This window comes from Taurulus bubalis (assembly GCF_910589615.1).
Source record: "Taurulus bubalis genome assembly, chromosome: 18".
NCBI lineage: Eukaryota > Metazoa > Chordata > Actinopteri > Perciformes > Cottidae > Taurulus > Taurulus bubalis.
In genome coordinates this window covers 7,484,046-7,508,065 of record NC_136606.1, presented here as the reverse complement: position 1 = coordinate 7,508,065, position 24,020 = coordinate 7,484,046, and the positions used below count along the sequence as shown (strand labels likewise).

Genomic DNA, 24,020 nt, shown 5'->3' with positions numbered 1-24,020 from the left:
TGCACCTATACATGCACAGCTTTTATTACTTGTATGTACGTATGTTCATTCTTAGGGTTTAAAATGTGTATGCAATACATGTATTGTACTCTGTGCTTGAGCCAGTGTACAATTGTTATCCAAAGAAATATGATCGTTCACGTAATTACTTTTTACACCAACATTGTAGATATAATATTTGTATATCATTCTGTGTTTTTGGAACAATCTGTATTGTTTTCATAAATATATCAAATTAGATTCAATTAAATTTAAATTTCAAAGCAGACCCTTATCATGATGTACTTCTTTTAAATTCTTATCTTTTTTTTACTTGTATGCATCATTTATTTATCTGAAACTATAGTTTTAATAGAATTTTCTGATTCACTTTTGGCAGTCAAGAATGTGTTATGGTTCCTGTTTGAGTTTTTGCTGTACAAAATAAGAGGCGTAAAAAGCAGGGCGCGCTTCTCTTCAGAACTCTCGCGAGATTTCGTATCATAACGGAGGCGGTCCTCAAAATCACCCGGGAAAACCTCAAAACACTTCTTTCTGTCAAATCGTGAGAGCGACTCGTTTTGTCTACAAACATGCCCGCAACGTCAGAAATACACACAGCAGACGTGCCTAAGGTGGAGGAGGAGAAGAAGTCTGCAGCGCCGGAAGAGAAGAAGAAGAACTTCGGTGTTTTCTGCGATGAACGAGGCTATCTGGATCAGATCGAGTACATCATGCAGCACGGCCGCAGGAAGGGAGACCGAACCGGGACGGGAGTCGTGTCTGTGTTCGGGGCTCAGTCCAGATACAGTCTGAGAGGTGTGTTAGTTTCCCTTTAGTGTGGCTTTGCATGCATTTACTGTCCATGTGAGGAATGCTGGCAACAAACATCCTGCAAAATAAACTCAGCCTCAAAGTAAACTATGCAGAATGTCCCATTTCAGTAATATATACAGTATATTATGGCAAATAATACAATGTTTACATGTGGTTTAATAAATAAACGTTGCATCCTTTTTTTTATGAAGTAACCATGTTACGTTTGTAAAATCTTAATCTGCCTAGTAACTAATAAATACAACTATTTGTAGTGGAGGGAGACGTACACATATCTTTGAATTTAATAGTAGCAGTTTAAAATAGCATGCAAATATTCAAGTACAACTAGTTAAGGTAATGCATAAATGTAATGTACAGTAACCCGACTGATAAATTGTCTGACGTTTTAAAAAAATCACATTGTACAGAAATGAAAAGATGTTTTGTTGTCCGCAGTTCATAGTTTAACCACAAGGGGGCACTGACGGGTTTCTTTATTAGTTCCTTTACAACTACAAGCATGCACCTTTTTATTTATCTCATCCACGTCTTGCTCATATTTGGTAATGAAGTAATGTGACTTTTGTCATTGTGTGTTTATGTGAAAAGTGCAGATTTCAAACCCTCAGAGATACAGCATGTTTGTCTATAAAATGTACTTTGTTACTTTCCACCACTTGAATTGATTTGTTGTAACTAACTGGACTCCTAAATGTTCACTAACCTGTTGTCCGGTTTCATTCATAGATCAGTTCCCCTTGCTGACGACCAAGAAAGTGTTTTGGAGAGCAATTCTTGAAGAATTGCTGTGGTTTGTTAAGGTGAGATTGATACGACAAGATTGACCCATTTATTTTCAATTCAAGCAAATTATTTTACAAAAATAACATTTCTCACTTTCCTGTCGTGGTTTATAGCCATGCAGATGGTTTGGGGTTTGATTGCTTAGGTTTTCACGTATCCATATATCTGTAGGGGGAAAACACCGCAACATGGCTTTTTCAGAAACTCCATTACATCAAATGCAGAAATGTCAGAGCTAAATATCAGAAACCCCAAAAATATCTAGATGGCTATATAGCTGAACATGCGGTGAATTCTCATTTTTTTTTGGACAATGTATGTGAGCTGAACCCTTTAAGTTAACATGCAGCATTTCTGTCTCAGGTTTTTTGTGTAAAAAAAAAAGAAAAAGCACTGAATTGAGCTCTTATATTGTGTGGTCACAGGGATCAACGAATGCCAAAGAGCTCTCAGAGAAAGGGGTGAAGATTTGGGAAGCCAACGGGTCACGGGACTTCCTGGACAACCTCGGGTTCAGAGATAGAGAGGAAGGCGACCTGGGACCTGTGTACGGTTTCCAGTGGAGGCACTTCGGTGCCGACTACACAAACATGCATGCAGGTGCAGTGACCGTAGAGCTACACCCAGTTCACACAAGATCACACAAGATCACACTCCTTTGTTGAAGGATTCCATTTCTATTTTAGACATCAAATCCCCACAAAATGCTTTTTCTTCAAAAAGCTCCCCTTAGGTCACCAAATGTATTATGATTGCGGTTACGTTTCTCTTTTTTTTTAAAGTAGGATCATCTGACAATAATATGACTGTTTATGTATTTAAAATAATATAAAACAGCTAAATTACTTAGCCTTAAAGGAATAGTTTGACATCTTGAAAAATGCATTTTATTCACCTTCTTGCCTGGAGCTAGATGAGAACATTAAAATACCACTCATTATTTATTTTTATATATCTATTTATTTTTTTAAGCTGCAGTTTGCTTAGAATAACTGTAAAAAGGGTGGATGCTTCTTCTGAAGGTATTAGCCCATCAGCACCTTTTGAAATTCACTAGTTGACACTAAAAAAAAAGCAAAACTAAGTGAAACAAATGTTTTTCAGATGGTTTGTGTGTCAGACTGTTTCTTGGTCAAACAGAATACTGTGCCTCCAATCTTAAATGATCATTTCATATTAACTCAACAGACTACACAGGACAAGGTGTTGACCAGCTGCAGAATATCATTGACACCATCAAGAAGAACCCAGAGGACAGACGGATCATCATGTGCGCTTGGAACCCAAAAGGTGCGGCTTGTGCCAAATCTAACTCGACTTGAACTAATCCTAAACTGCGCGATCATTTTAACTTGCCTGTCTGCAGACCTGCCCCTCATGGCGCTGCCCCCCTGCCACGCCTTGTGTCAGTTCTACGTGTGTGACGGCGAGCTGTCGTGTCAGCTGTACCAGCGCTCGGGCGATATGGGCCTTGGGGTGCCTTTCAATATCGCCAGCTATGCACTTCTCACCTACATGATCGCACACATCACAGGACTCAAAGTAAGAGCACTTTAGTCACACAAAAAAAAACCTAATTTTAAGTGCATTGTCGTGTGGTCACATCACCTTTTTTATTTAATTTTTTTTTTGTCCCTGCAGCCGGGCGACTTTGTTCACACACTGGGAGACGCTCACATCTACGTCAACCACATCGAACCTCTCAAAGAACAGGTGCGTTGGTTGAAGGCGGCGCTCCGTCTCACTGCTCTCGGCCTGGTTTCTGACTTGCTCATCTGTCTAACTTTGCAGCTTCAGAGGGAGATCCGCCCCTTCCCCAAGCTCAAGATCCTGAGAGAGGTGGAGAACATCGATGATTTCCGTGCCGAAGACTTTGAGATCTGCGACTACAACCCTCATCCCACCATTAAGATGCAGATGGCTGTGTAAAGATGCCACTTTAATGATTATCACAAAATGTATCGCGTTATCTCTGTATAGTATGTGTAAATTAAGACAGCCCATATATTTTAAAAGGTCAGTGCATCCAAATCACAAAAGATGGTGGTTTAATTTCTTTCTGATTGACACTTAAACCCACACGAGTTCTTACAGAAAAGTACTTTCTTCTACTACTGTAAGTGAAAAATTGTTATTTTTCTTTCAACTGTTATTAATATCTAATTTGTAAATAAAGAATTGACATCTGTGTCAGCTGGATTTGTACACAATTGTTGACCCAAAGGAGCCGAGCAGCAACACAAGATATAATATAACTAGGATCTGAATTTGAATGCCGGCTACACTTTCACTCTTTATGTAGGTTATTGTATTTTCACTCTACTAACAGTCTGATTATAAGATTAAAACGCCCTCTAAAATGATTATTTGTTCATGTTCAGCGTCCACACATCTCCTTCAGGGTACTGGTGTCTCTGCACCGATGACTCCAGCATCTCACACGAGTAGCCCGGATCCTGAGGACAAGAAGCAGAGTTCTGCTACTCTTTCACTTCCACATTTTAGAGGGAAATATTGTGCTTTTTACATTTATCTGATACCTTTAAATTACTTTGCAGATTCACATTAGACTAAATGTAAAAAGATTGTTTAAAAACTAAGACTTGATCTCTTGGTAAAATTCACAAGTCACCCAGAAGTATATTAAGTGAATGATATGCTCCACCTTTACTAACTGCAGCAATATAATTATGGACATATTCATGCATTAATAATTGTAATTCAATAAAATCAAATACATATTCTGAAATAGGCCATTCGCCAAATTGCGTACTTGACCTTTTGGGAAGTATAGTTTGATGCTTGTACTTTTGCTTTATTAAAACTTCTGCTTGTACATGTGTAGTATTTCTACACTGACAATGCATACTTGAACTAAAGTAAAAGATCTCAGTACTTCTTCCACCACTGGCTGAAAGAAACGAGCATAAAAGATGCAAAGGAGAGGCACTTACTTATAGAGTAATGTAGACATTCATTTTGTACGTTATAGTTTCTACCTGTCCATCTTACCTTGGGAGGCATGTAGTGGGCGTCCTGAATCACCACAGGACTGGTGAAGTGTTCATGCAGGTGATCCACATATTCACACATTCTGCAAAGAAAAAAAAAACAAAACAATGCTGAAAATAATTTGGTTTCAGTCAAAAGCTCCTAACTGGCGACTGAAGGGAATCCTGCTCTCACCGGTTGCTGAGACTTCCAGACACACAGATGTAGTCGAACAGAATCAGATGCTGGACGAGCTCACAGAGGCCGACTCCTCCAGCGTGAGGACAGACGGGCACTGAGATGAGAAACAGCAGTCCGTGTGTTGTCGCCATGTTTTTCATACAGATATCACACTTTGAAAAGCTACGTTTACGGAGCCCTGAAACCAGTCAAAAATATAACTGAATACATCATCACATCAAATTGTGAAAATGGAGTTCATATTTTTGACTGGTATAATACTACTTTACTCCTGTTTGTTGTTGTCGTTACCCCGGAACTTGTGGGCCATTAGCATCACAGCCAGGTTCTCGTTGACGCTGCCCAGCCGACAGCTGTCTATCTGGACGAACTGCAGGGCCGAGGCCTGGAGGAACTGCTTGAACATCACCCTGTTGTGACACTGGAGAGGAAACGGCAAGCCAACTCAGAAATATCAGCTCATCGGCCCCGCGATGCGTGTGCGAGAACAAACGCGACCTCTGACCTGCTCTCCTGTTGCCACTCCAATGCCGAGTGGAGCCAAAGCCTGCAACGACAAAGTCAGACATCTTTTATCCGTCTTCAACAGTGGATGGATTACTGAACGAGCCCAGAGGCAGAGCAACACAAAACAACCACAAATGGACTGAACACTTAAAGTAGAACCTGAAAGAGACTCAAACCAAGGTTTTCCTTCCTTCCATCTGTGTGTTTTGCTCCTATGTTGAAGGAGTGGGGGGCTTTTTACTTTGATTAATAACAGTTCATAGACATTTGAATAATTTCACTTTGTTGTATTTAAGTAAGTAAAATGCATCTTTGTTTTTGAGTTGTATCATTTTATTCTATTTTATTATCATATTTAATCTAGTTTATATTTCATGCTGTTTTACTACTACTACTACTACTATTAGAGCTTTTAAATCACATTTAATTACATTTTATTTTCTGGTATGCATTGGACTGAAGTTGTTACATTTTATTTATTAAGCATTTTTTTTTGCAAAAAATAATTGTATCTGTTTATTTTCTCGGTCCACACTTGTTTCGTCTCATGTGTCAGTTGGGTTGTCAGTCATCTGTGAAGCACTTTGAACCGTACTCACTTCTATTAAAGGTTTTACGTGACTGTCCTTGTCTGTTTCATGTCTTCAACATGGAAAATCTACCTCCCCTCTCACCTTGGAGATGGCGGCGTGACCCAGGATGTCATCTGGAGACGTCGGCTCCTCGATCCAAAGAGGCTTGAACTCCGCCAGGCTCGTCACCCAGCTGATGGCCTCGGCTACGTCCCATCTCTGGTTGGCATCGATCATCTTAACACAATAGCGCTTTAGTACACTGTTATTTCTTGATACAAATGCGATGGTGGATGGTGGGGGAAACATACCAAAGTGTTATCGGGCCCAATCATTTGCCTTATGAGGCGACACCTGCGTTTATCGTCCTCCAGATCAGCACCAACTTTCACCTTGAATTTGGTCCAACCGCTTTTCAGTGCATCTGTGCAGAGCTTCAGAAACACACAACTGTCACGCTTATTTGAAAAAGGATTTTTTTGGGGGGGTTGTAACTATTTCATAGCATAGAGACCTGTTTGAGCAGCTGGTCTGAGTATCCGAGCCACGCACAGGAGGTGGTGTAGGCGGGATAACCCTCTTGCAGCATGTGATCCTCTGAGAGGAGAAAGAAGCAGTCCACTTAGGTTATAAACACTCCATGAGAAGTGTGTTTTAATAGAGCAATAGTGGAGCGCAGGGGGCTATTACGCAGGCTAAAAGCACTCTTGGTAGTGTCTAAAGAGGCAATTTCGTTCCGCATAATCCCAGCCATGTAATTAATGTCTCTTTTTAGTGTGCTCACCTCGCCGCTGCTTGCCCTCCTGTGCCTTCATGAGTATGTCTGAATGAGAAAAGAGACGCGTTAAAGAGTGTTGATGCGAATACACTGCACGGAGGCAAAAAGGGGAGTTTCTATGCCCAAACTGTACTGAACGTATATTATTCGTGCTAAACCAGTCTCACCTACAGCCTCCTCCTCCGTTAGTGCATCGGTTATGTATCGGAAGTCAATGCAGGAAACAATCTGCTTGGGATCCTGAATTGACACACATAAGACAGGATATTTCCCATGTGGTCACATCCTGGACATAAATCAGATGTCTAAACTCCCCGTGACTCACCATGTCAACAAGCAGCTTCCACAGCGGCTGCGAGGGGAAAATGATGGCAACAGATCATGAGTCAGGAAGTGTCAAGCCTGTGAAGGAAATGCTGTTTTCTTCTAATCGTGCCTCGGCAAACAGTTCCCACCTTGCCCTCTGCCCTCGCCCACAGGTCCCACACAGCATTCAGGACTGCAGCCACGGCCATCTGGACCACTCCTTTCTCTGGGCCTAACTGGTAAAAACACCCCCCTTTAGGAGTTCAAACTTACAAAGGCAGGTGGCACTGTAAAATTACGCTTATCGGGAGGTGTGCATCAAAAATGGGTTAAAAGACAAGAGACAACACCAAAATTAAGACCTGATAGAAATAAAGACAGTAAAAAGAGTGTTAAAAGTTTGTAATCATTATCCAGGACTTTGAGACCTTCATAAACTAGTAGGTCTTTTTACACGCTCACCTTTTGCACACATTATAAATTGCTTTTTCTTATATCTGAAGGGACTCTTCTACTTCTTGAAAAAAAAGCGCAAACCCTTTCACTTTTATCTTATTTGTCTCACGGCCCATCAGTCTCAATCAGGAAAATGTATATTTGCTTTGTATCCAAACAGCCTCTTCCACTTTTTTTTGGCTGCATGCACCTGATACTAATTTTTGAAAAGCCTGGATTCAAGAGCGCACATTTACTCACATTTACTCACTTTTATTTGTCTTGTCCCATCAGTCTAAATCTGGACTTTGACACCTTCAAAAAAAGAGGTTTTCGCTTTGTGTTACCTTCTGCACACATTATAAAAAGCCTTTCTTTGGATCCAAAGAGCCACTTCTTTGGCTGCATGCACCTGACACGACTACCCGAAAAGCCTTTATTTTATCGTGTATATTCGTCGTCTTGGCACATCGATCTTCATCAGGACTTTGGGACCTTCAGAAACCAGATTAGACCTGTCAGTAGCTACGCCTGCAGCAGCTTGCCATGATGACAGACAGAATGATTGTAAATTGAACTCATGTGGCTCTTATTTTGGAATCTCGGTACGCTTCATGAATCAGACGGATGCCACGTATCTTATTAGAATAAGAATAAATGGATTCAAAAAGGTATCTATGACAAGATAAGAGGAGGTGAGTCACTCTCTCCAGGTTGTAAAGCAAGACGGATGAGTTATTCTACAACGAGACAGTTGCTTTTAAATATAATAAACGTCAGGCTGCATATCGGTATCTTTTCCAATGCTCGTGTGGCGGTTCTCACCCATCTCATCTGGCCATCGCTGGTCAGGAGGCGGTAAAATCCCCGGAAGTCGGTCACAATCTCCTGGAGAGATTTCCCAACAACCAGACCAGCCACAGCCTCCACAGCACAGACCACTGGGGGGCAAAATCACAACAAATCAGCCTCTGGAAGACCACCACACCTCATACGGACCCAATGTTTCATTGCACTAGTCTTTGAACAGAGGCACCTGAAATTATTAAATTGTGTTTAATATACATTACCACAAGATGGCGGTGTAAGGTTCATCTTTGTACATTACCATATACCTATATTAGACTTTATAATAAATCACCTCTGGCCAGAATGTGACTTATATAGGACTTAAATATGGCTCGTAATATATCTCGTAATATAGCATGGCAACGGTCTATTATTCATCAACAGATCTGTTATGGTCCGTTATTTATTGAAACATTATTTATGATTAACAGATCATTGCTATGCATAGAGTTTCATCGCAATGATCTGATATTGATAGCTACAACCTATTGTTCATAGCAATGATCTGTTATTTATAGTCATTCATATATGTATTATTAATATATTCATGATGCATAATACATCATATACATAATTATGAGATCTTAAGTCATTATTTTGAGATAGTATCCCATTATAATGATTTACAGGCTTTATTTTTTCATCACACTGCAGAAATGGGCTTCCATAAGTCAGATTTGTTTAAAGGCATGTGAGAAAAGAAATGCTGCTTTCAAGTCCAGTCAAAAAGATGTAACCTATTTTGATACTTAAAGTTAACATTTAATTATTAAGAAGTGGTTTTACCATTGTGGTCTTATGTTTTATTTATTATTATTTGTGTAGGAGAGAGAGCATAGCTGGGAGAGTTTAGACGTTGAAAAGGAACTATTTATTCCTATTCGAGTTTGAACGTGACGAGTATGGACATTGTCAATTAAAGTGGAGATCTTCTGACTAACCCCCATTTTAATCACATTTTTTAAAAATATACAGCATGTTAGTTAACTTGGGGCTTTTTTGTTATTTTTCTTCCACCATACTGTTTTTAGTTCACAAAAACAAAATGTTGAAAAGCTTATTCTGTAGCAGTTGATGGTCGTGTAATAATATAGTCTGACTTTTTGTTGGTAGCTAGCGTGAGTCCGAAGTGTGTCTGCTCTCCTAGGGACGGCTGGGAGCGTTGTTTATAGTTATTAACTTGTAACAAATCAACAAAAAGCAGACAAAAACAAGACAGAGGCTTTTCCTAGTTGAATAACACCCACTGTGAAGTCACTGAGTGAATGTTTACTCAAATGGTGGACGAAGACTCCAAAGAGAAGAATTCCAGATCTCAGTCATTTATGAAAATATAAGAATTGTACATACAATGTTATATACAGTTAACTGTATATAACATTGTATGTGTCTTAGAAATAATGTGTACACTGACATTGTGACATGTAAATATAAGGTTTTCAATTTTAGATTGCAATTCATTCAATGTAATAACAAAGTGTCCTAACCATCCTGGGAATTGTGGGAGAATGCACTAATTTAACACATTTGTGTCTTTCACTTTTGAGTTGATTATTATATTGTGAGCAGACAACTGCATCTGTTCAAGAATAAACCTTCTTTCATTACTGACCCTGTTCTCCTATAGACCTAAAAAACTAAGTGTATTAATAGAATAATTGGCATTTCATATAATTAGCTGATATAATATGGCCTACATTATTGTATCCAACAACCTTCTGGTTCAATTCACAAATGCAATGATTGGATTGGAACTTGCATGAAGTTGTATTTACGCTCGAGGAAGTTTTTAATATATAATATAATAAAATTCAGAGTTTATTAGGAGCACTTGAACGCGGCAGCGAAATGTTACCAATCTCCGTGCCCTTCCCCAGAGTGAATGTGAGGCCGAAGCCCTTCAGCCCGCAGTCCGTGTCCACCACCACGTACGCGACCGAATAATCCGGGTCGGTGTGCTGCAGAGTGGACAGTCACAATGTAAACACACACATATACACACACACACACACACACACACGCACACAGTGCTGCTGCAGCTGCACACACTCCCTTACCATCGCGTCGGAGCCGTGTTGCTCCACAGAAGTCGGGAATCTCACATCCCTGACTGTCAAACTGGTAATTTTGTGCAACATGTTTAAACTTTGTCTTGTGATTCTGGCCCCGTTTGCACTTCCTGCTCAGGCATCCTGTAGCAGTTGATCCCGCCCACCTCCGCCTTTCATTGGTTTAAAACATTAACCACTTAAAACACGGACCAATCAAAACGTTTCAAATAAAAAATACAACGAGACTTTGTAAAATCACGTCTTTATTGTACAAACTCCCCAGATGAGACTGCACCCGTTCCCTCCCTCCCAAATATATTTCGCAATCTTGTCGATTCTATTAATAATCTTAAAAAATGACCATTTTGTAATATACAAAGCCCTTCTTTACAAGCCCAGTCGTCGTCAATTAGTGTTATTCCCATCGTAATACTGTCTCAATGAGTATAAGGGAGCCAAATGCAAAGATAGGATCCCTGTAAAAAAAAAAAAAAGCTGTCATCATTGCTATACAAATAGTTTCTGCAGAGCCACTTTAGATACATGAACATGAAAGCGTTCCAAGTGCGGCTAGTCACATTGTAGACGATAAAACGATTGTTTCCCATTAATTTCGTGGCTTTGTTAATGATTTCCACTTTTAGAAAGAGCTCGTAAAATCTTCTTGTGTCCGAGATGTGTCAATCTGGCTCAGCGAGAAGCCGCAAGTCCTCGAGTTTCATCACTGGTTAACTCACTGACACATTACACACACTGCTTTTATGTAAGCATGTCTCTGTGGTGATCACAGAGAGATTATACAACCTCACTGAGGGACAGAAAGAATTATGGCAATAAAAAAAATGTCAGCAGAGATTTCTCAATGATGATGGACAATCAGGAAAGTCTTCAGATGAAGCGATAAAATCATTTGATATGAATACAATGTGATAAAGTCGTGTGATAACAAAAGGGACATAGAAGAAAATAAAATAAAAACAAAAAAGTCAAAATGCATTTTAAAATACAAGGCATTAAAGACCATGTCACAGTCTCATTGTAGTCACTGATGTGTAACAAATAAGAAATTGCACTGCAGCTGATGAAGTGTAGCTTAAGTTGAGCTGTGTGGGATTTACTTTTAAATAATTACTGTCAAATGGACTGTGATCATGACCATCAGTCCCCTGAGAGCTTCTCCCTGTTAGTTTAATATATTATCTCTGTTAATAATTAATTGTTTTGATGCATAATTCACCAATTTGCCACAAAAGAATACAATTTGGAGGCAAATGGAGGGAGAGATCTCCACATTAAACCACATGTTTTTCTACTGCAAAGCACAATCACAGCTTATTTTTTACAGCAATAGTCTGCGTTCATGAGAAAGAACCAAACATGTATTTAGCATAACTGTCATGAATGTTTTTGTGAAAAAAATCAAACATTACACACAAGACGTGCCTCGTACCATCAATGAAAACAACAAAAACAACGAAATAAAGTAAAATGAAATGATGGCGGATGCAGAAAGCAATTTAAAAAATCAAAATCAAAATAAAGAATGAGTGGAGCAAGTAGTGGTTTATGCGACTGGTTAGTCTGGTTTCCAGTCGACTTTTTGTAGAGTCCAATAATTAAGAGCGTTTTGTCTTCAAGCAAGTGTCCTCCCTGGCGTAGGGATCCGGGTCCAGGCTATAGGTTCTCTCCAGGCTGGTACAGTGGCTCTGTGGCGGTGAAATAGTCCTCCAGGAAGGACTGGAGGTACTCGAACGTGGGCCTCTCGTCCGGGTCCTTCTTCCAGCAGACCTTCATCATCTCGTGCAGGGACTCTGGGCACCCCTGGGGGCAGGGCATGCGATAGCCTCGCTCCACCTGCTCCAGTACCTCCCGGTTCACCATGCCTGAGGAGGAGACAGGAGGCAGGAGGCAGGAGGCAGGAGACAGGAGACAGGAGACATGAGACATGAGACATGAGACATGAGAAAGAATACAGGATACAGGAGACAAAAGACAGGAGACAGGAGACAGGAGACATGAGAAAGAATACAGGATACAGGAGACAAAAGACAGGAGACAGGAAGGACTGTCAGAGCTTTTCATGTTTTGTGGGTGGGATTACGTTTAGGTTTCAGGGGATAATTGTTTGAAACAATAAAAAATGTTGTGTATAAAATGTTAAAAAATACTCCACAATAATATTTTAATGTATTGGAGCAGATCAGATATACAAAAGAGAAATGAGGTTCAAACCAGAAAATATATTTGTTATTTTTTCTTGATAAATGTTGAATAGTTCAAACAATAAATCCACATTTTTAGACATGCGCTCGTTTGCTTTCTTGCTGAGAGTTAGATGCGTACATGGAGGCCCCTCTCCTATCTGTTCACTAGATTTGTAGCTACAGGAGACGCTTAGCTTAGCTTAGCTTAGCTTAGGGAGAAACAGCTCGCCTGGCTACTTCCGAAAGGAACAAAATCCACCAACCAGCATATCTGGCTCACTAGTTCACAGGTAATATCCTGTTTGTTAAATCTGTTCATAAACTGAACTTTAAGAAGTCCCTGTTTGTTGCCTGTCAACATCACGACTACTGAAAGTCCCTCTAAAAGCACAGCTAAAGGGCTGCTAGCTGTAGCTTCATATTTAGCTTGCAGATATGATGAGAGTGTATGGATCTTCTTATCTAACTTTCAGCAAAAAAATGAGCACATTTACAGTTTCCAACATTTTCTTAAATTATTTATTCAATAATTTGTTGTCTATTAATTGTTTCAGCGCTTCATCTAATAGAAGATGGAGCCGTGTGAAGGGGGAGCAGAGCACTGCAGGCACTGCTCCCCAGGGTAGTGTCAGTCTGGCAGATGGTTATAAACAAGAGTGGTGTTCAATCTCCTGATCGTCCTCCACCAGATGGTCTCATCTAATCTCAAACGTGTGTGTGTGTGTGTGTGTGTGTGTGTGTGTCTGTGTGTGTGTGTGTTCCTCCTGCAGAGGCATAAACAACCAGCAGAGACAATGTCAGGCGGCTTCACTTCATCCTCAGACATTAACAAGCATGGCAGCTTGACATCTAACTGACAGACTGAAAGCTGATAACTCCGGCAGTGAATCACTGTCACCAAACCTGCACTTTTCTTTTCTTTCTCTCCCACACCCACAGTGTGTTTATGAGTGTGTGTGTGTGTGTCTGTGTGTGTGTGTCACTGTCACTTACCTGGGTAGGGCACTCTGCCTTTGGTGACGAGCTCAGTGAGTAAGATCCCAAAGGACCAGACGTCTGATTTGATGGTGAAGCGGCCGTACAGGGCCGCCTCTGGGGCCGTCCATTTAATTGGGAATTTGGCTCCTGTAATGTTATGGAGAGGAGAGCGGGTGAGGTGAGGGGATTCCACCAGAGGGCGTACGCCTCCACGCCTGGCTTTAGTTCCAGTGACTCACAATGACCACAGTGACCTACAATCTCACAGCAGACATTTTGACTTGACATTTTGACTTGTCATGGTAGGAGAAGCACATGTTTTACTCATAACAATGCAACGCCTCTGTCCTATTGCAGTGTTCCTGGGAGAGTGATAGTGAGCAAGCATGCACAATACCAGGAACCTGAAACCAAAGCAGCGAAATGGAAAGCCAGCCACCATTCATTTCATTATTTACGACTGGGTTTTCCCTGCTGTGAAAAGAGACCTATTGAATCATTAAGACCACATCATTTTTGGGTAATTGAGCTTGTAAATACACCTCAGAGAAATGTCTCGAATAAATTGAAGGTTTAATGGATACGAATGAATATTAAGGACCTGATTAAGGATCGTGTGTTTAAAGGGTTGGTTCACCTAAATATTCAAAAAATACAAGCACAGAACACATTTATATAAAAACCCATATTTTTTTCTCTCTCTAAATTACGTTAACGTGTCTTTTCAGAAACTACGTTTTGGTAAATGCTCAGTAATCCACACATCTTTCTTTGTGGGAGATACTTTTCTACGCTAATTGTGAGTTGTCATCATTCGATCAAACGTTACAGCGGTGGTCGTTGCAGACACATCTGGCGACAGATCTGCACTCTAACTGAGTGCGTCGTTCTAGTTCAAAGTCACATTCAGTAACAGCAGCAGAGCCCCATTGTATTAGGAGGCAGACATATCAGACGAATAAAACTGAAATGATCTACACAGCCAGATGTCGCGACAGGTACGGCAGTAATTTGGGTGAACCAGCCCTTTAAGTAGCAGCCATTGCAGTGAGATGAAGCGAAGTGAAAAGTGCAACTAATCAGAGGGAACAGGAGCATCTGGTTTCCACCATCACCCTCATTCACCGTGAGAGGAGACAACAGGGAGTCGTCCTTGTTGTGAGGTCGCTGCTCTATGCTGACACCTCGTCCAACCTGTGACTCTGACGGTTTGCGTATGTGTGTGTGTGTGTGTGTGTGTGTGTCGTAGGCCCGCCCACCTTGCCTCGCCGTGTACTCGTTGTCCTCTATCAACCTGGCCAGGCCAAAGTCGGCGATCTTGCACACCAGGTTGTCGGCCACGAGGATATTTGCGGCGCGCAGGTCCCTGTGGATGTAGTTCATCCTCTCGATGAAAGCCATGCCGTCAGCGATCTGAAATGAAAATGAAAAATAATAACATTTGACAGCGTCTCGTGACGGCTGCTTCAGAAAGATCATTTTTAGCTTCTCGCGCTCAGAACATCAAGCCCTCTGTCAGACACAGAGAGGAAGCAAACCATGAAAGAGCAAAAACTAAACCGAGGAAGACATGTTCACCTGAGGCTGCTTTTCAAATCAGAGGCTTAAAATAGAAACTTAACATTCACTCACACACATTCTGTACTCCAGGAACAAAAGACATACAGGTATGTGTGATTTCTCTCACCTGTGCAGCCATGTCCACCAACAAGGGGAGCTTTAGGAATTTTCCGTCGCCCTCTTTGAGGAAGTCGAGTAAGCTCCCTACAAAAGCAGTGACAGGTCATAAATGCAGAGCAGCCATGATATACGGTGGGAGCAATAAAAGGGCCACTATACCAGCTGCATACCAACGTTCTGCGATATGAAATGCTAAGTATGTGAATTCCGCCCTCGATATTTACTATATCGGGTTTCGGAAATGAAAACTGAATATCAAAATAAGCTTGAAGGTGAATTGGTTTGCGATTCAAAGTGTTTTCTGCATGAAGAGAGGAGAATTCAACATCAGTTAACAACAACACACTGTAGATCAACAAACATGAGACACACAGAGGCACATCTCATAGAGTTAACATTTACTCACACATACATCTAATTACAAAAATAAACGCATTGCAGCTGATGCTTTGAAAACCTCCCATAAATCCACTGCAGTTTTCAATTAAACATTCCCAGTTTCAGGCCTCAGGGAACCACGAGGGACTCTCAATGACTTTCAATCTGTGCATCGCATTAATTAACACAGCCATAACATTTACATCTTGCCTTTAAAGGAAATCACCATATATCATACATCAGTGCAGTGACTGAAAAAGCAAAAGCCCTGCAAGATCAATTTAGTGCCTGAGCGATCTACAGGCCAAGATGTTCCCCTCTATTTCTTTAAAAATAGACCTCATCGCTGTCGAGGAACAGGACACCGCTGAGTCTTATCTTCCCTCCAAGGTTGAGACATCTCAGAAAGGTTTTCAGGTATGTTTCAGGCGTCTGGGTGTACCTTTGGCCATGTACTCTGTGACGATATAAATGGGTTCTTCAGACACCACAGCGTAAAGAGGCACCAGCTTGTCGTGCCTGAGCTTCTTCATGATCTGAGCCTCCTGGAGGAAGGCTTCGGGAGACATGGTGCCCGGCTTCAGCGTCTTTATGGCCACCTTAGTGGTGCCGTTCCACGTGCCTGCAGAGACAAAGATAGGGAGGGAAACGCCCACAGGCCGCAGGGGTAATGAGTGCTGTTAATGGGCTGGGAGCGAGACAATATCATTAATTAGGTCTTGTAATTGCTCAGACATGTGCTGTCATGCATGCACTCCTCGCAGAAGAATGTCTGGGATGAGCGGATACGAGCCCGCGGTTCGAAAAGGTTCAAATTATTTTGTCTCGAGCCATGCGAGACGATCTCTGGAGATAAAGAGAACACAACAAACAGAGGAAGCGACTGCAGGAAGTGGATGATTCCCCAGTTTGGACAAAAATAGACACAATAAATATAAACATCGGGGTGTTTGTGTGTGTTCGACTACATACATTGTGAACAGTATTCCTCTATCGAGATAATTACGACCGAATACGAAACAAATTTGTGGAGCCAGAAAGCGTTTTCTGCACATATTGCTGCGTCCGTCTCGCTCTTACCTATCCAGACCTCTCCAAAGCAGCCCTGGCCCAGTTTGAGCTCCAGTCGCAGGGACTCCCGGGGGATCTCCCAGGCATCCTTAGCAAGCCCCTGGGTCTGTGGCTTGACTGTTGGGCAAACCGAGGTCAGCCTGTGGCAAAGCCCGTCGGCATGCTCTGTGATGAGGCGAGACAACGCTACATTACACCCAAGCAGTGTCAGAAACACACATATCAGTCCTCCGAAGCAGCGAGATACAGCGTTCCATGCATCATTCATTCCATTTGATGTGGGTGAATTCATGCTCTTAAGCTAACTCTGATGAAATATAGATGAGATACACCAAAAAGCCGCTCCAGAGTCATGCTGAAATGAAGTGGGATAACAGAGATTTAAACCTCAACTCTCATCCGGCCGAAGGACGAGGCCCAAAAATCCTAACTGCTCCATCAATTGTTATTAAAATGAAAGACTATTCATCTCTGGGGCCTGTTGCATGGTGGCACACGGCAGCAGGTGTGACGGAGAGTAATGTTCAGGTGAGATGAAAGACTGCTGATGAACGATGAATGAGAGACGAGAGAGGAAAGCAGTGCAAACTGCATACCTGTGTAGTGTTTGACGAGCTTCTGTAAGGTGTCAAACTGGGCTCGGGTAGTGATGTAGTATCCCCCGCTGTCCAGCTTGCGGATCTTGTAGTGCTTCACGTTGTCCCCTTTGGCCTCATCCCAGTCTCGTATGGAGAGAGAGTAAGCACCTGGAGGAGACGAGGGAAAAGCTCTTCATCCATCGCAACACAAAAGCGCCAAAGATCGGACCGTATGCTGCTTATAAAAGATGAAACTACGGTACTATTTATTAATGTAAAGTCACAGTTATTTCTTTATGATGGTCTCTCCTCAACACTCCTCTGATTTTCCTCCATTAGTTTGGTTTTAAGCACACAGATCCTTATTAACTATACAGGTGATGGATCAAGAAGCAAACTGAGAGCAGAAGATCAGCAGACTGCACTCATAACTCCCAAATGAAGCTAACATATTTGCCAGGCACTGACTAAAGAGAAGAGCGTATTAGCATTTAGTTCAAAGCCTCGCTGAGCCACTAGCGGGGCTGTAATTTCACTGTACTCTCTGTTTCTTTTATCTCCCTCTTTCTTACTACAACTTTTACTACTTCTCTACTTCCTGGAAAGCTTCCGTCTTGAAGTGCTCCACGAATACATTTTGCTTGCTTGTCTGACTTGTGCTCTAAATACTGCAACACCCATGATTATCAGCTGATGTTGCTGCGGAGAAGAAGAAACCAGTCAGGGAGATTTTTTGTGTGTGTGTGTTGCATTTAGACACAAAACCATTGTTTCAAAATTCAACAACTCTGACCCAGAATCTTAAAAGTGAAGTGATATTAAATGAATGTATTATTAGGTTCTTATCAACAGAGTTAGTGTGTTTGAGTGCTTCATACTCAGTGGGAGTTGTCGTGAACTTCTTTCCTACAATGTTTTAACCTCAGACATTTTCTTGCAGTTGCTCGTCTTACGTACTGATGATTAAAACCTTTAGCAGGCTAGCATTGTCCACACTGCTACTACCCTACTCTGTTCATAAAGAAGCGATCATCACCTTTAGTAGTTTCACTTTCTCGCACGAGGAAAGTTCCTCGATGGTTTCCTGGATTCAGCAGCAACCTCTCAGCATCTTTGCGTCCCATTTTACCAAAGTACCACCTGCCAAGAGGAAGCACACATATTAAAACCTGCCTAACTCAAACTTTAAATCATTTTTTAGATTGATATTCGTATCTTTGGCTTCTACTCAAACATGTTTACATGTTTAAAGGTTCCAAAAACACATTATTTTCCTCATACTGTCTAAATATACCTGTATTCACCCTCTGTCTCTTTAAAAAAAAGCCCAGTCTGCTCTGATCGGCTTGCAAAAAAAATACAGTGCACCTTTGCAAAGGTAGTCTCCAGCTGTAGGTGGAGAAACTCAGATGGTGGAACATTCTAATGAGCCGGCAAGCGAAATCTGATGGGCTTGTTGGATCACATGTTTTCTGATCTAAAAACTCACTGGGTTGTGTTATTTCACAGTCTGTCGGTCGGTCGGCACCCAAGATACCCAAAAGTATGCGCACAAGCACTGAAAAAATACTTTTTCATGGTATGTGACATGTCAAAATCCCATTATGAAGCTTCCTCCATGTTGTGAAGGTGTTAATATTTGTGTTGTGAGCCACGTGAGATGGGATCATGCTCGTGCTGTTAGTCTCCTGGTGCAGACCCCGTAGATGGAGGAACGAGGCGACAACAAGGCCTTACTCTTCAGCCTGGATGGAGTCAGCTGGGGCCACATAATTGCTCGGGATGTAGCCGTTTCTCCCCGTGTTGATGGAGCGAGCCTCCCACCAGTCTCCCTCTCTGCAGGAGGACAATGACACAGGAGACATGAGACAAATGACTTGTCCACTTAACAGTCAACCAAGGCCTGCTACCATATCCTGCCATGACTGATATGCTGGATGAAAACTGGTTAATAGCGGTTCATGGTTAATAATTCAGGCATCAGCCTTGTATAGAATTATCCTTCCTTTCGCTATTATGGTGGCTGACGGAAAAAATGGTTTGAAGGCACATAGCTTTTCTAGTAATTTGTTCTGCATTCATTTAAACCCCCTGATTCTTTGAAATGTGAGGTAGAACTGAAACACGTCGTCACAATGGGAATTCAATAAGACTAATCTACTTTACATGACAATGCTGTAACCTCAGGCGACAATTCTGCCACAGCATGAATTAAATAAAAGATCCACAGCCCCGTGCAGAAAGCCAACATCAGGAAACAAGTCGCAATCAAATGTATTCATGAATACTGATACACAAGGAACAGGTGCAGTTCAGGATTACTGCTTGAAAGGGAGTCATCTCGTAATCACTGGAAACAGAGAGAAATAAAAACTGAGAGAGAAACTGGGGAAGATGCTTACGTGTTGTTGATGATCTGGAAGCGGTCTCCTTTTTTAAACGAAAGATCGTCAGTAGTTCGAGCTTCATAGTCATACAAAGCCACGAAGAAGGTAACGCCGCCTAGAAACAGAAAAACAGCTGCATTTGTAATAAATAACTACCATGTGAGCTTGTGAAATAGAGTAAACACATAATAGCAGAGGCCATTATGATGCTGAAGACGAGAGGGACCAGCAGGAAATTGTTTTATTTGTGTGTGTGACTGTTTAAATGGCCCATTAAGGCAGATGAATCTGTCTCGCCAAGGTCTGAGAGCTCCGACTGTATTGATTTTCTATGGTTTATAATTCTGTTGTATGAGTACTTCCTCTGCATGTAAACACAACTGTGACTCGACTCAAGCCAAAGGAAAGGCAATGCATTAAAGCAGTTTGTATAGGTTTGTCTGCCGTATAGTTTTAATCTACATCCATACTGATGTAGATCCATATGTATATGTAGATTATACAACATGTTATAAATTATACAAGACATAGTTCTGTAAATGATGGTTAAAATCAACTCTGCCAGCTTCCTGTAAAACAATCTTCCTGCTGTGCAGCCACACCCTCAGACAGATGATATTTATATATACCCACCACCGACAACAATGCTGTCACCAGTAATCTCATTATCCACACCATGGCAGTGCCACCTTCACTCCCCCCGAGAGCATATAATCCAACACGGAGGAGGATTACAACCTAAATCCCATCGAAACAGGAGGGTCCTATCTCATCCCTTTGCTCTTAGGATCGCCGTAAGCTGCTCAGACACATTTAAGGTGATCACAGATGATAGCAGGAGCTGTGCTAACTCTAACAGGGAAAAGCTAGTTAAAATAACAATGGCTGGGGCATTAGCCGTGACCCCGACATGACGGATCAGCACACTGACCACGTTAAGCTCAGTGTTAAGTATTTTTTTGTAGCATGTTTTAGCCCCTAGCGCCTTAAACATTATATAAGGGCAGATTTTTGCAGGTGTTGCACCGCGTGCAAAAACTCTGGCAAACGCCCAAGAATTGGAATAAAAAAGCTGTAAGAAGAAGGAATTCAGCACTAGTGACGTCCTCAAATTAAAAAAATATGTTGCCTTGTGTTGAACAAACAATTTGTGGACTGTAAAACCCAAGATGTTTTTTTTTTATCTTGTTCAAAATTTTCTCAACCACTTGTAAAACAATATCTCTGACCTAAGAGAAGAGCAAAAATAAGGAAACATAAATGAATGGATGATGCTAAATAAACAAGCAAACTAAATAAGAACAAGTCATAGATACAAACAAAAGTAAGAGGACATTTGTTTGTATATTGCTTCTTCTATGTCTTGTTTTTACTCATGACATTTTTGTCTTCATCGTAGGTTTGGCCATTTCATAAATGCAGATTAGTTAGAAAAGCCACATAGCAAAAATGACAAAACGCTGTCCAAACTTGGCTGAAACAAGAGTTTAGTGTTGCGTAACGGCATGCTCTAGGTTTTCTAATTAGCTCTAAACATAAAGTAAGTCAGGGGAATGTCAATTTTGCAGCTGTTTGGTCATAAATCAAAGTTTCATACAAAAGCATGATGCAAGAGCAATGTTATTATAATGTACATGAATGTGTGTTTAAAATGTCATGGCATACCATCCAAATGTTGTTGAAAAATGTATCTCAAAAACCAAAAACGTCAACCTCACGGTGGCGATATAAAAAAAAAATTGGGATCACAAAAGTCAGATAAATTTCCTTTGCACTAGCAAATCTCCATCTCTGTTAGCATGACTGAAACACGATGGATTACACATCTGCAGCAAGCCAAGTCCCTACAACTTGATTTAAATATGAAATTAAAATCAATATGGTATTCAAAATGAGATACCACAGCAGAAAGCTGATTGACGGATAGGAAGATTACGAGTGGCTGCTGGGAAGATAAGCAGCCACAGTTTTATTGCAAAATAAATCTGTGGTCAGCATTGAAGCCAGAGGGCTACATCAATAAAAAACCCACAAGTAGGATATTAAAAAGGCAATTCTCTCCATGAAGACCGTCATCAACATTGTAGTGACATCTTACAGTAAAACACGACTCACTTGAGACAGCGCCAGAGAAGGAGTTGGACGCGGGGCCGGAGAAGGACGCTCCTCCAAAGGGAGTCATGGCGGACGAGCCGCCAAACGGCGTGAGGCTGTGGTTGAAGCTTGCAGCCCCGGAGCCCGATGAAGAGGAGGGAGGTTGCTGCAGCTGGGTGGGATCCGGTCCGTAGTGACCCACGTGGGGCGTGGTTATGGTGGAGTTGGGGTCCGACGCCGTGGAAATATCGGGCCGATACTTCATCGTGGGGCCTTTGTCCTCTTTGCTCTTGATGCAGCCCATCGTCTCGTCCTGCCCGGACAGACACAACACAAAGCCGTCACTTTGATGCCGGCAGATTGAAGAATTCCATCAAATTCATCAGTGATGATACATAAATAAAGTGAAGGGCCAAGGGAGGCGCAGGATTAACGGCGGCAACATAAGGCCTGTAGGCGCATGGACGTGCGTTATGAAACACAAATCTAATGACCTGATATTTTCAAGTGAATCATTTTGTTGTTGCGACCCACTAAGACTATAAGCCATGCGGTAACTGGGACATATGGGTAAATGGTAAATCCGCTTTGAACCACACACAACTCAAACGTGTAGGTTCAGCTTTGAGGTATGACAACTGCAAAACGGATGGAGAGAAAGGTGATTATCATTTCATGTGGTTGTGATCTACTGCATGTCTTGGTTGTTCCATAAAGAGATCACTTAATGTTTACAGACAAGTGACGGATTAAAAGCTCCATTCTGCCTTGACATGGAGAAAAATTAGAGCAGCGCTGTGTATTACATTTAAAATTCAAAGGGCCCTCAGCCAATGGATGCACTACCAAACAGACCCAGGGGCCCAAGGGTTCAGGGGTCACTGGGCCGTATGACGTTAATAGTTGTTGTTGGAAAATGAATCAAATAAGATGCAACATGACTACGAAGATAACCAAAATGACCACAAAGGGACACAAAATAACCACAAAGAGATGCAAAACAACTACAAAGAAAATCAAAATGACCACAAAGGGACTCTAAATGGCCACAAAGGGATGCCAGACATGTACAAATAGACTCAGAATAACCGCAAAGGGATACAAAATGATTGCAAACATATGCAAAACAACCACAGAGGCTCAAAGTGATCACAAAGAGCAACTAAGAGATGCAAACGAGACGCTTTAACACGTCTGAACTCAGAAACACAACGTCTCATAATCCGTCCATGCCTCGGCTTGACCACGCAACAGGATTTAAAAACACCGGTGTCTCCATTTGCGTGGTTGTCATTCCTCCTGCTAACATAATTTGAATGGAGTCGCGCTGAGGCATTCTTTTGTGAGGTGAGGGCCCGGAAAATGTGGAGACAATCAGACACGCTCGTAAAGAAGTCCCGGCTCGGGGAGATCAGAACGTTTTTATTCCCCAAGAACAACAGCTGCCGGAGGAGTTGGACTTGCTTAATTGGCGCTGACACATTACAAGACAGTTAAACAATAGAGGACGGAAGTGGAAGCGGGGCTTTTATTCAGTGATGTGGAGTGTGAAAGCAGACTGAACCAACACAGCGTCGTGGCACAGTCGGTGACGGGAGCGACGAGATTACGGGGACAAATGCATCGGTGAAACGGGAGAGGCTCTGCTGAGACACCTTTCACTGATTTCGGAACAGTGGCCTTGATTTTTGGTGGAGGTGGGAGGGACTTTTCCTCACCGCCGAAGGAGGGGCGCATCGGAGAGTTCATGGAGTTCTCCAGCTCAACCGCCAAGGAAATCAACGAAATGGGGACAAACCATAGAAAGCTTCAGAGCACTTTGCTCAAATAAAACCGTTTAAATTGCCGGTTGCAGCTCTTGCCGAGCACTGGCAGTCCTCTACGAACACATTTTATGAGTGGCCAGCCACTGAAGATGTGTCTGAAGCAGATTTCTTCAAAATGCCTTCAAAGGACCAATAAATCTAATCTCAGATGTTAGATCTTGAGCCAGTATGTTGAGAATGTTGGCATGGAGAAGAAGAAAAAAAGAGTTTCAAAGCCAAGCTCTCTTTTAACATCGGGACAAAACCGGTGTCACGGAAAGACAGCAGAGGGCTTCACTCAGTAGCTCGGTCAAGTATGGTGGGCGGTTGTTTCATCATCAGACAGACCAGAGGGAATTCACCGCGCAATAAAACACTGGACAGCGTCCCGGGATTTAAATGTGAGGACGCTCTTCTCTTCCAGAATTGAGACATCGGCTGTGACATAGAAGTGACATGACGAGCATTAATGCATACATACTGAGCTGAAGTAATTGAGCCTTTGGAACCATCATACCACCATATTAGCATATTGTCATTTGTATTCATACTG

General features: G+C 41.8%; 3 protein-coding genes across 3 annotated transcripts; 1 reads left to right on the top strand and 2 right to left on the bottom strand.

The window, feature by feature from the left end:
• Window positions 1-572: 572 nt before the first annotated feature.
• tyms (thymidylate synthetase) lies at window positions 573-3,790 on the top strand (the record flags this gene model as incomplete). Its single annotated transcript, XM_079234004.1, has 7 exons — window positions 573-798; window positions 1,546-1,619; window positions 2,028-2,202; window positions 2,791-2,892; window positions 2,969-3,144; window positions 3,244-3,315; window positions 3,394-3,790. 7 exons carry the CDS (start codon window positions 573-575, stop codon window positions 3,529-3,531), a joined length of 963 nt encoding a protein of 320 aa, XP_079090130.1. The 3' UTR covers window positions 3,532-3,790.
• A 114-nt stretch (window positions 3,791-3,904) lies between these two features.
• On the bottom strand, window positions 3,905-10,379 carry enosf1 (enolase superfamily member 1; the record flags this gene model as incomplete). The annotated part of the gene is made up of 15 exons (XM_079234003.1): window positions 3,905-4,058; window positions 4,615-4,696; window positions 4,789-4,888; window positions 5,086-5,215; window positions 5,300-5,341; window positions 5,976-6,110; window positions 6,185-6,307; window positions 6,388-6,470; window positions 6,658-6,696; window positions 6,819-6,891; window positions 6,977-7,003; window positions 7,107-7,193; window positions 8,218-8,333; window positions 10,097-10,199; window positions 10,299-10,379. The coding sequence occupies 15 exons, from the start codon at window positions 10,377-10,379 to the stop codon at window positions 3,966-3,968; spliced, it is 1,314 nt and encodes a 437-aa protein (XP_079090129.1). The 3' UTR covers window positions 3,905-3,965.
• Window positions 10,380-11,966: 1,587 nt separating this feature from the next.
• LOC306751082 (tyrosine-protein kinase Yes) lies at window positions 11,967-21,966 on the bottom strand (the record flags this gene model as incomplete). The annotated part of the gene is made up of 11 exons (XM_079234608.1): window positions 11,967-12,175; window positions 13,490-13,621; window positions 14,734-14,887; window positions 15,162-15,238; window positions 15,975-16,154; window positions 16,613-16,768; window positions 17,200-17,349; window positions 18,218-18,321; window positions 18,919-19,017; window positions 19,584-19,683; window positions 21,684-21,966. 11 exons carry the CDS (start codon window positions 21,964-21,966, stop codon window positions 11,967-11,969), a joined length of 1,644 nt encoding a protein of 547 aa, XP_079090734.1.
• Between the last annotated feature and the right edge of the window lie 2,054 nt (window positions 21,967-24,020).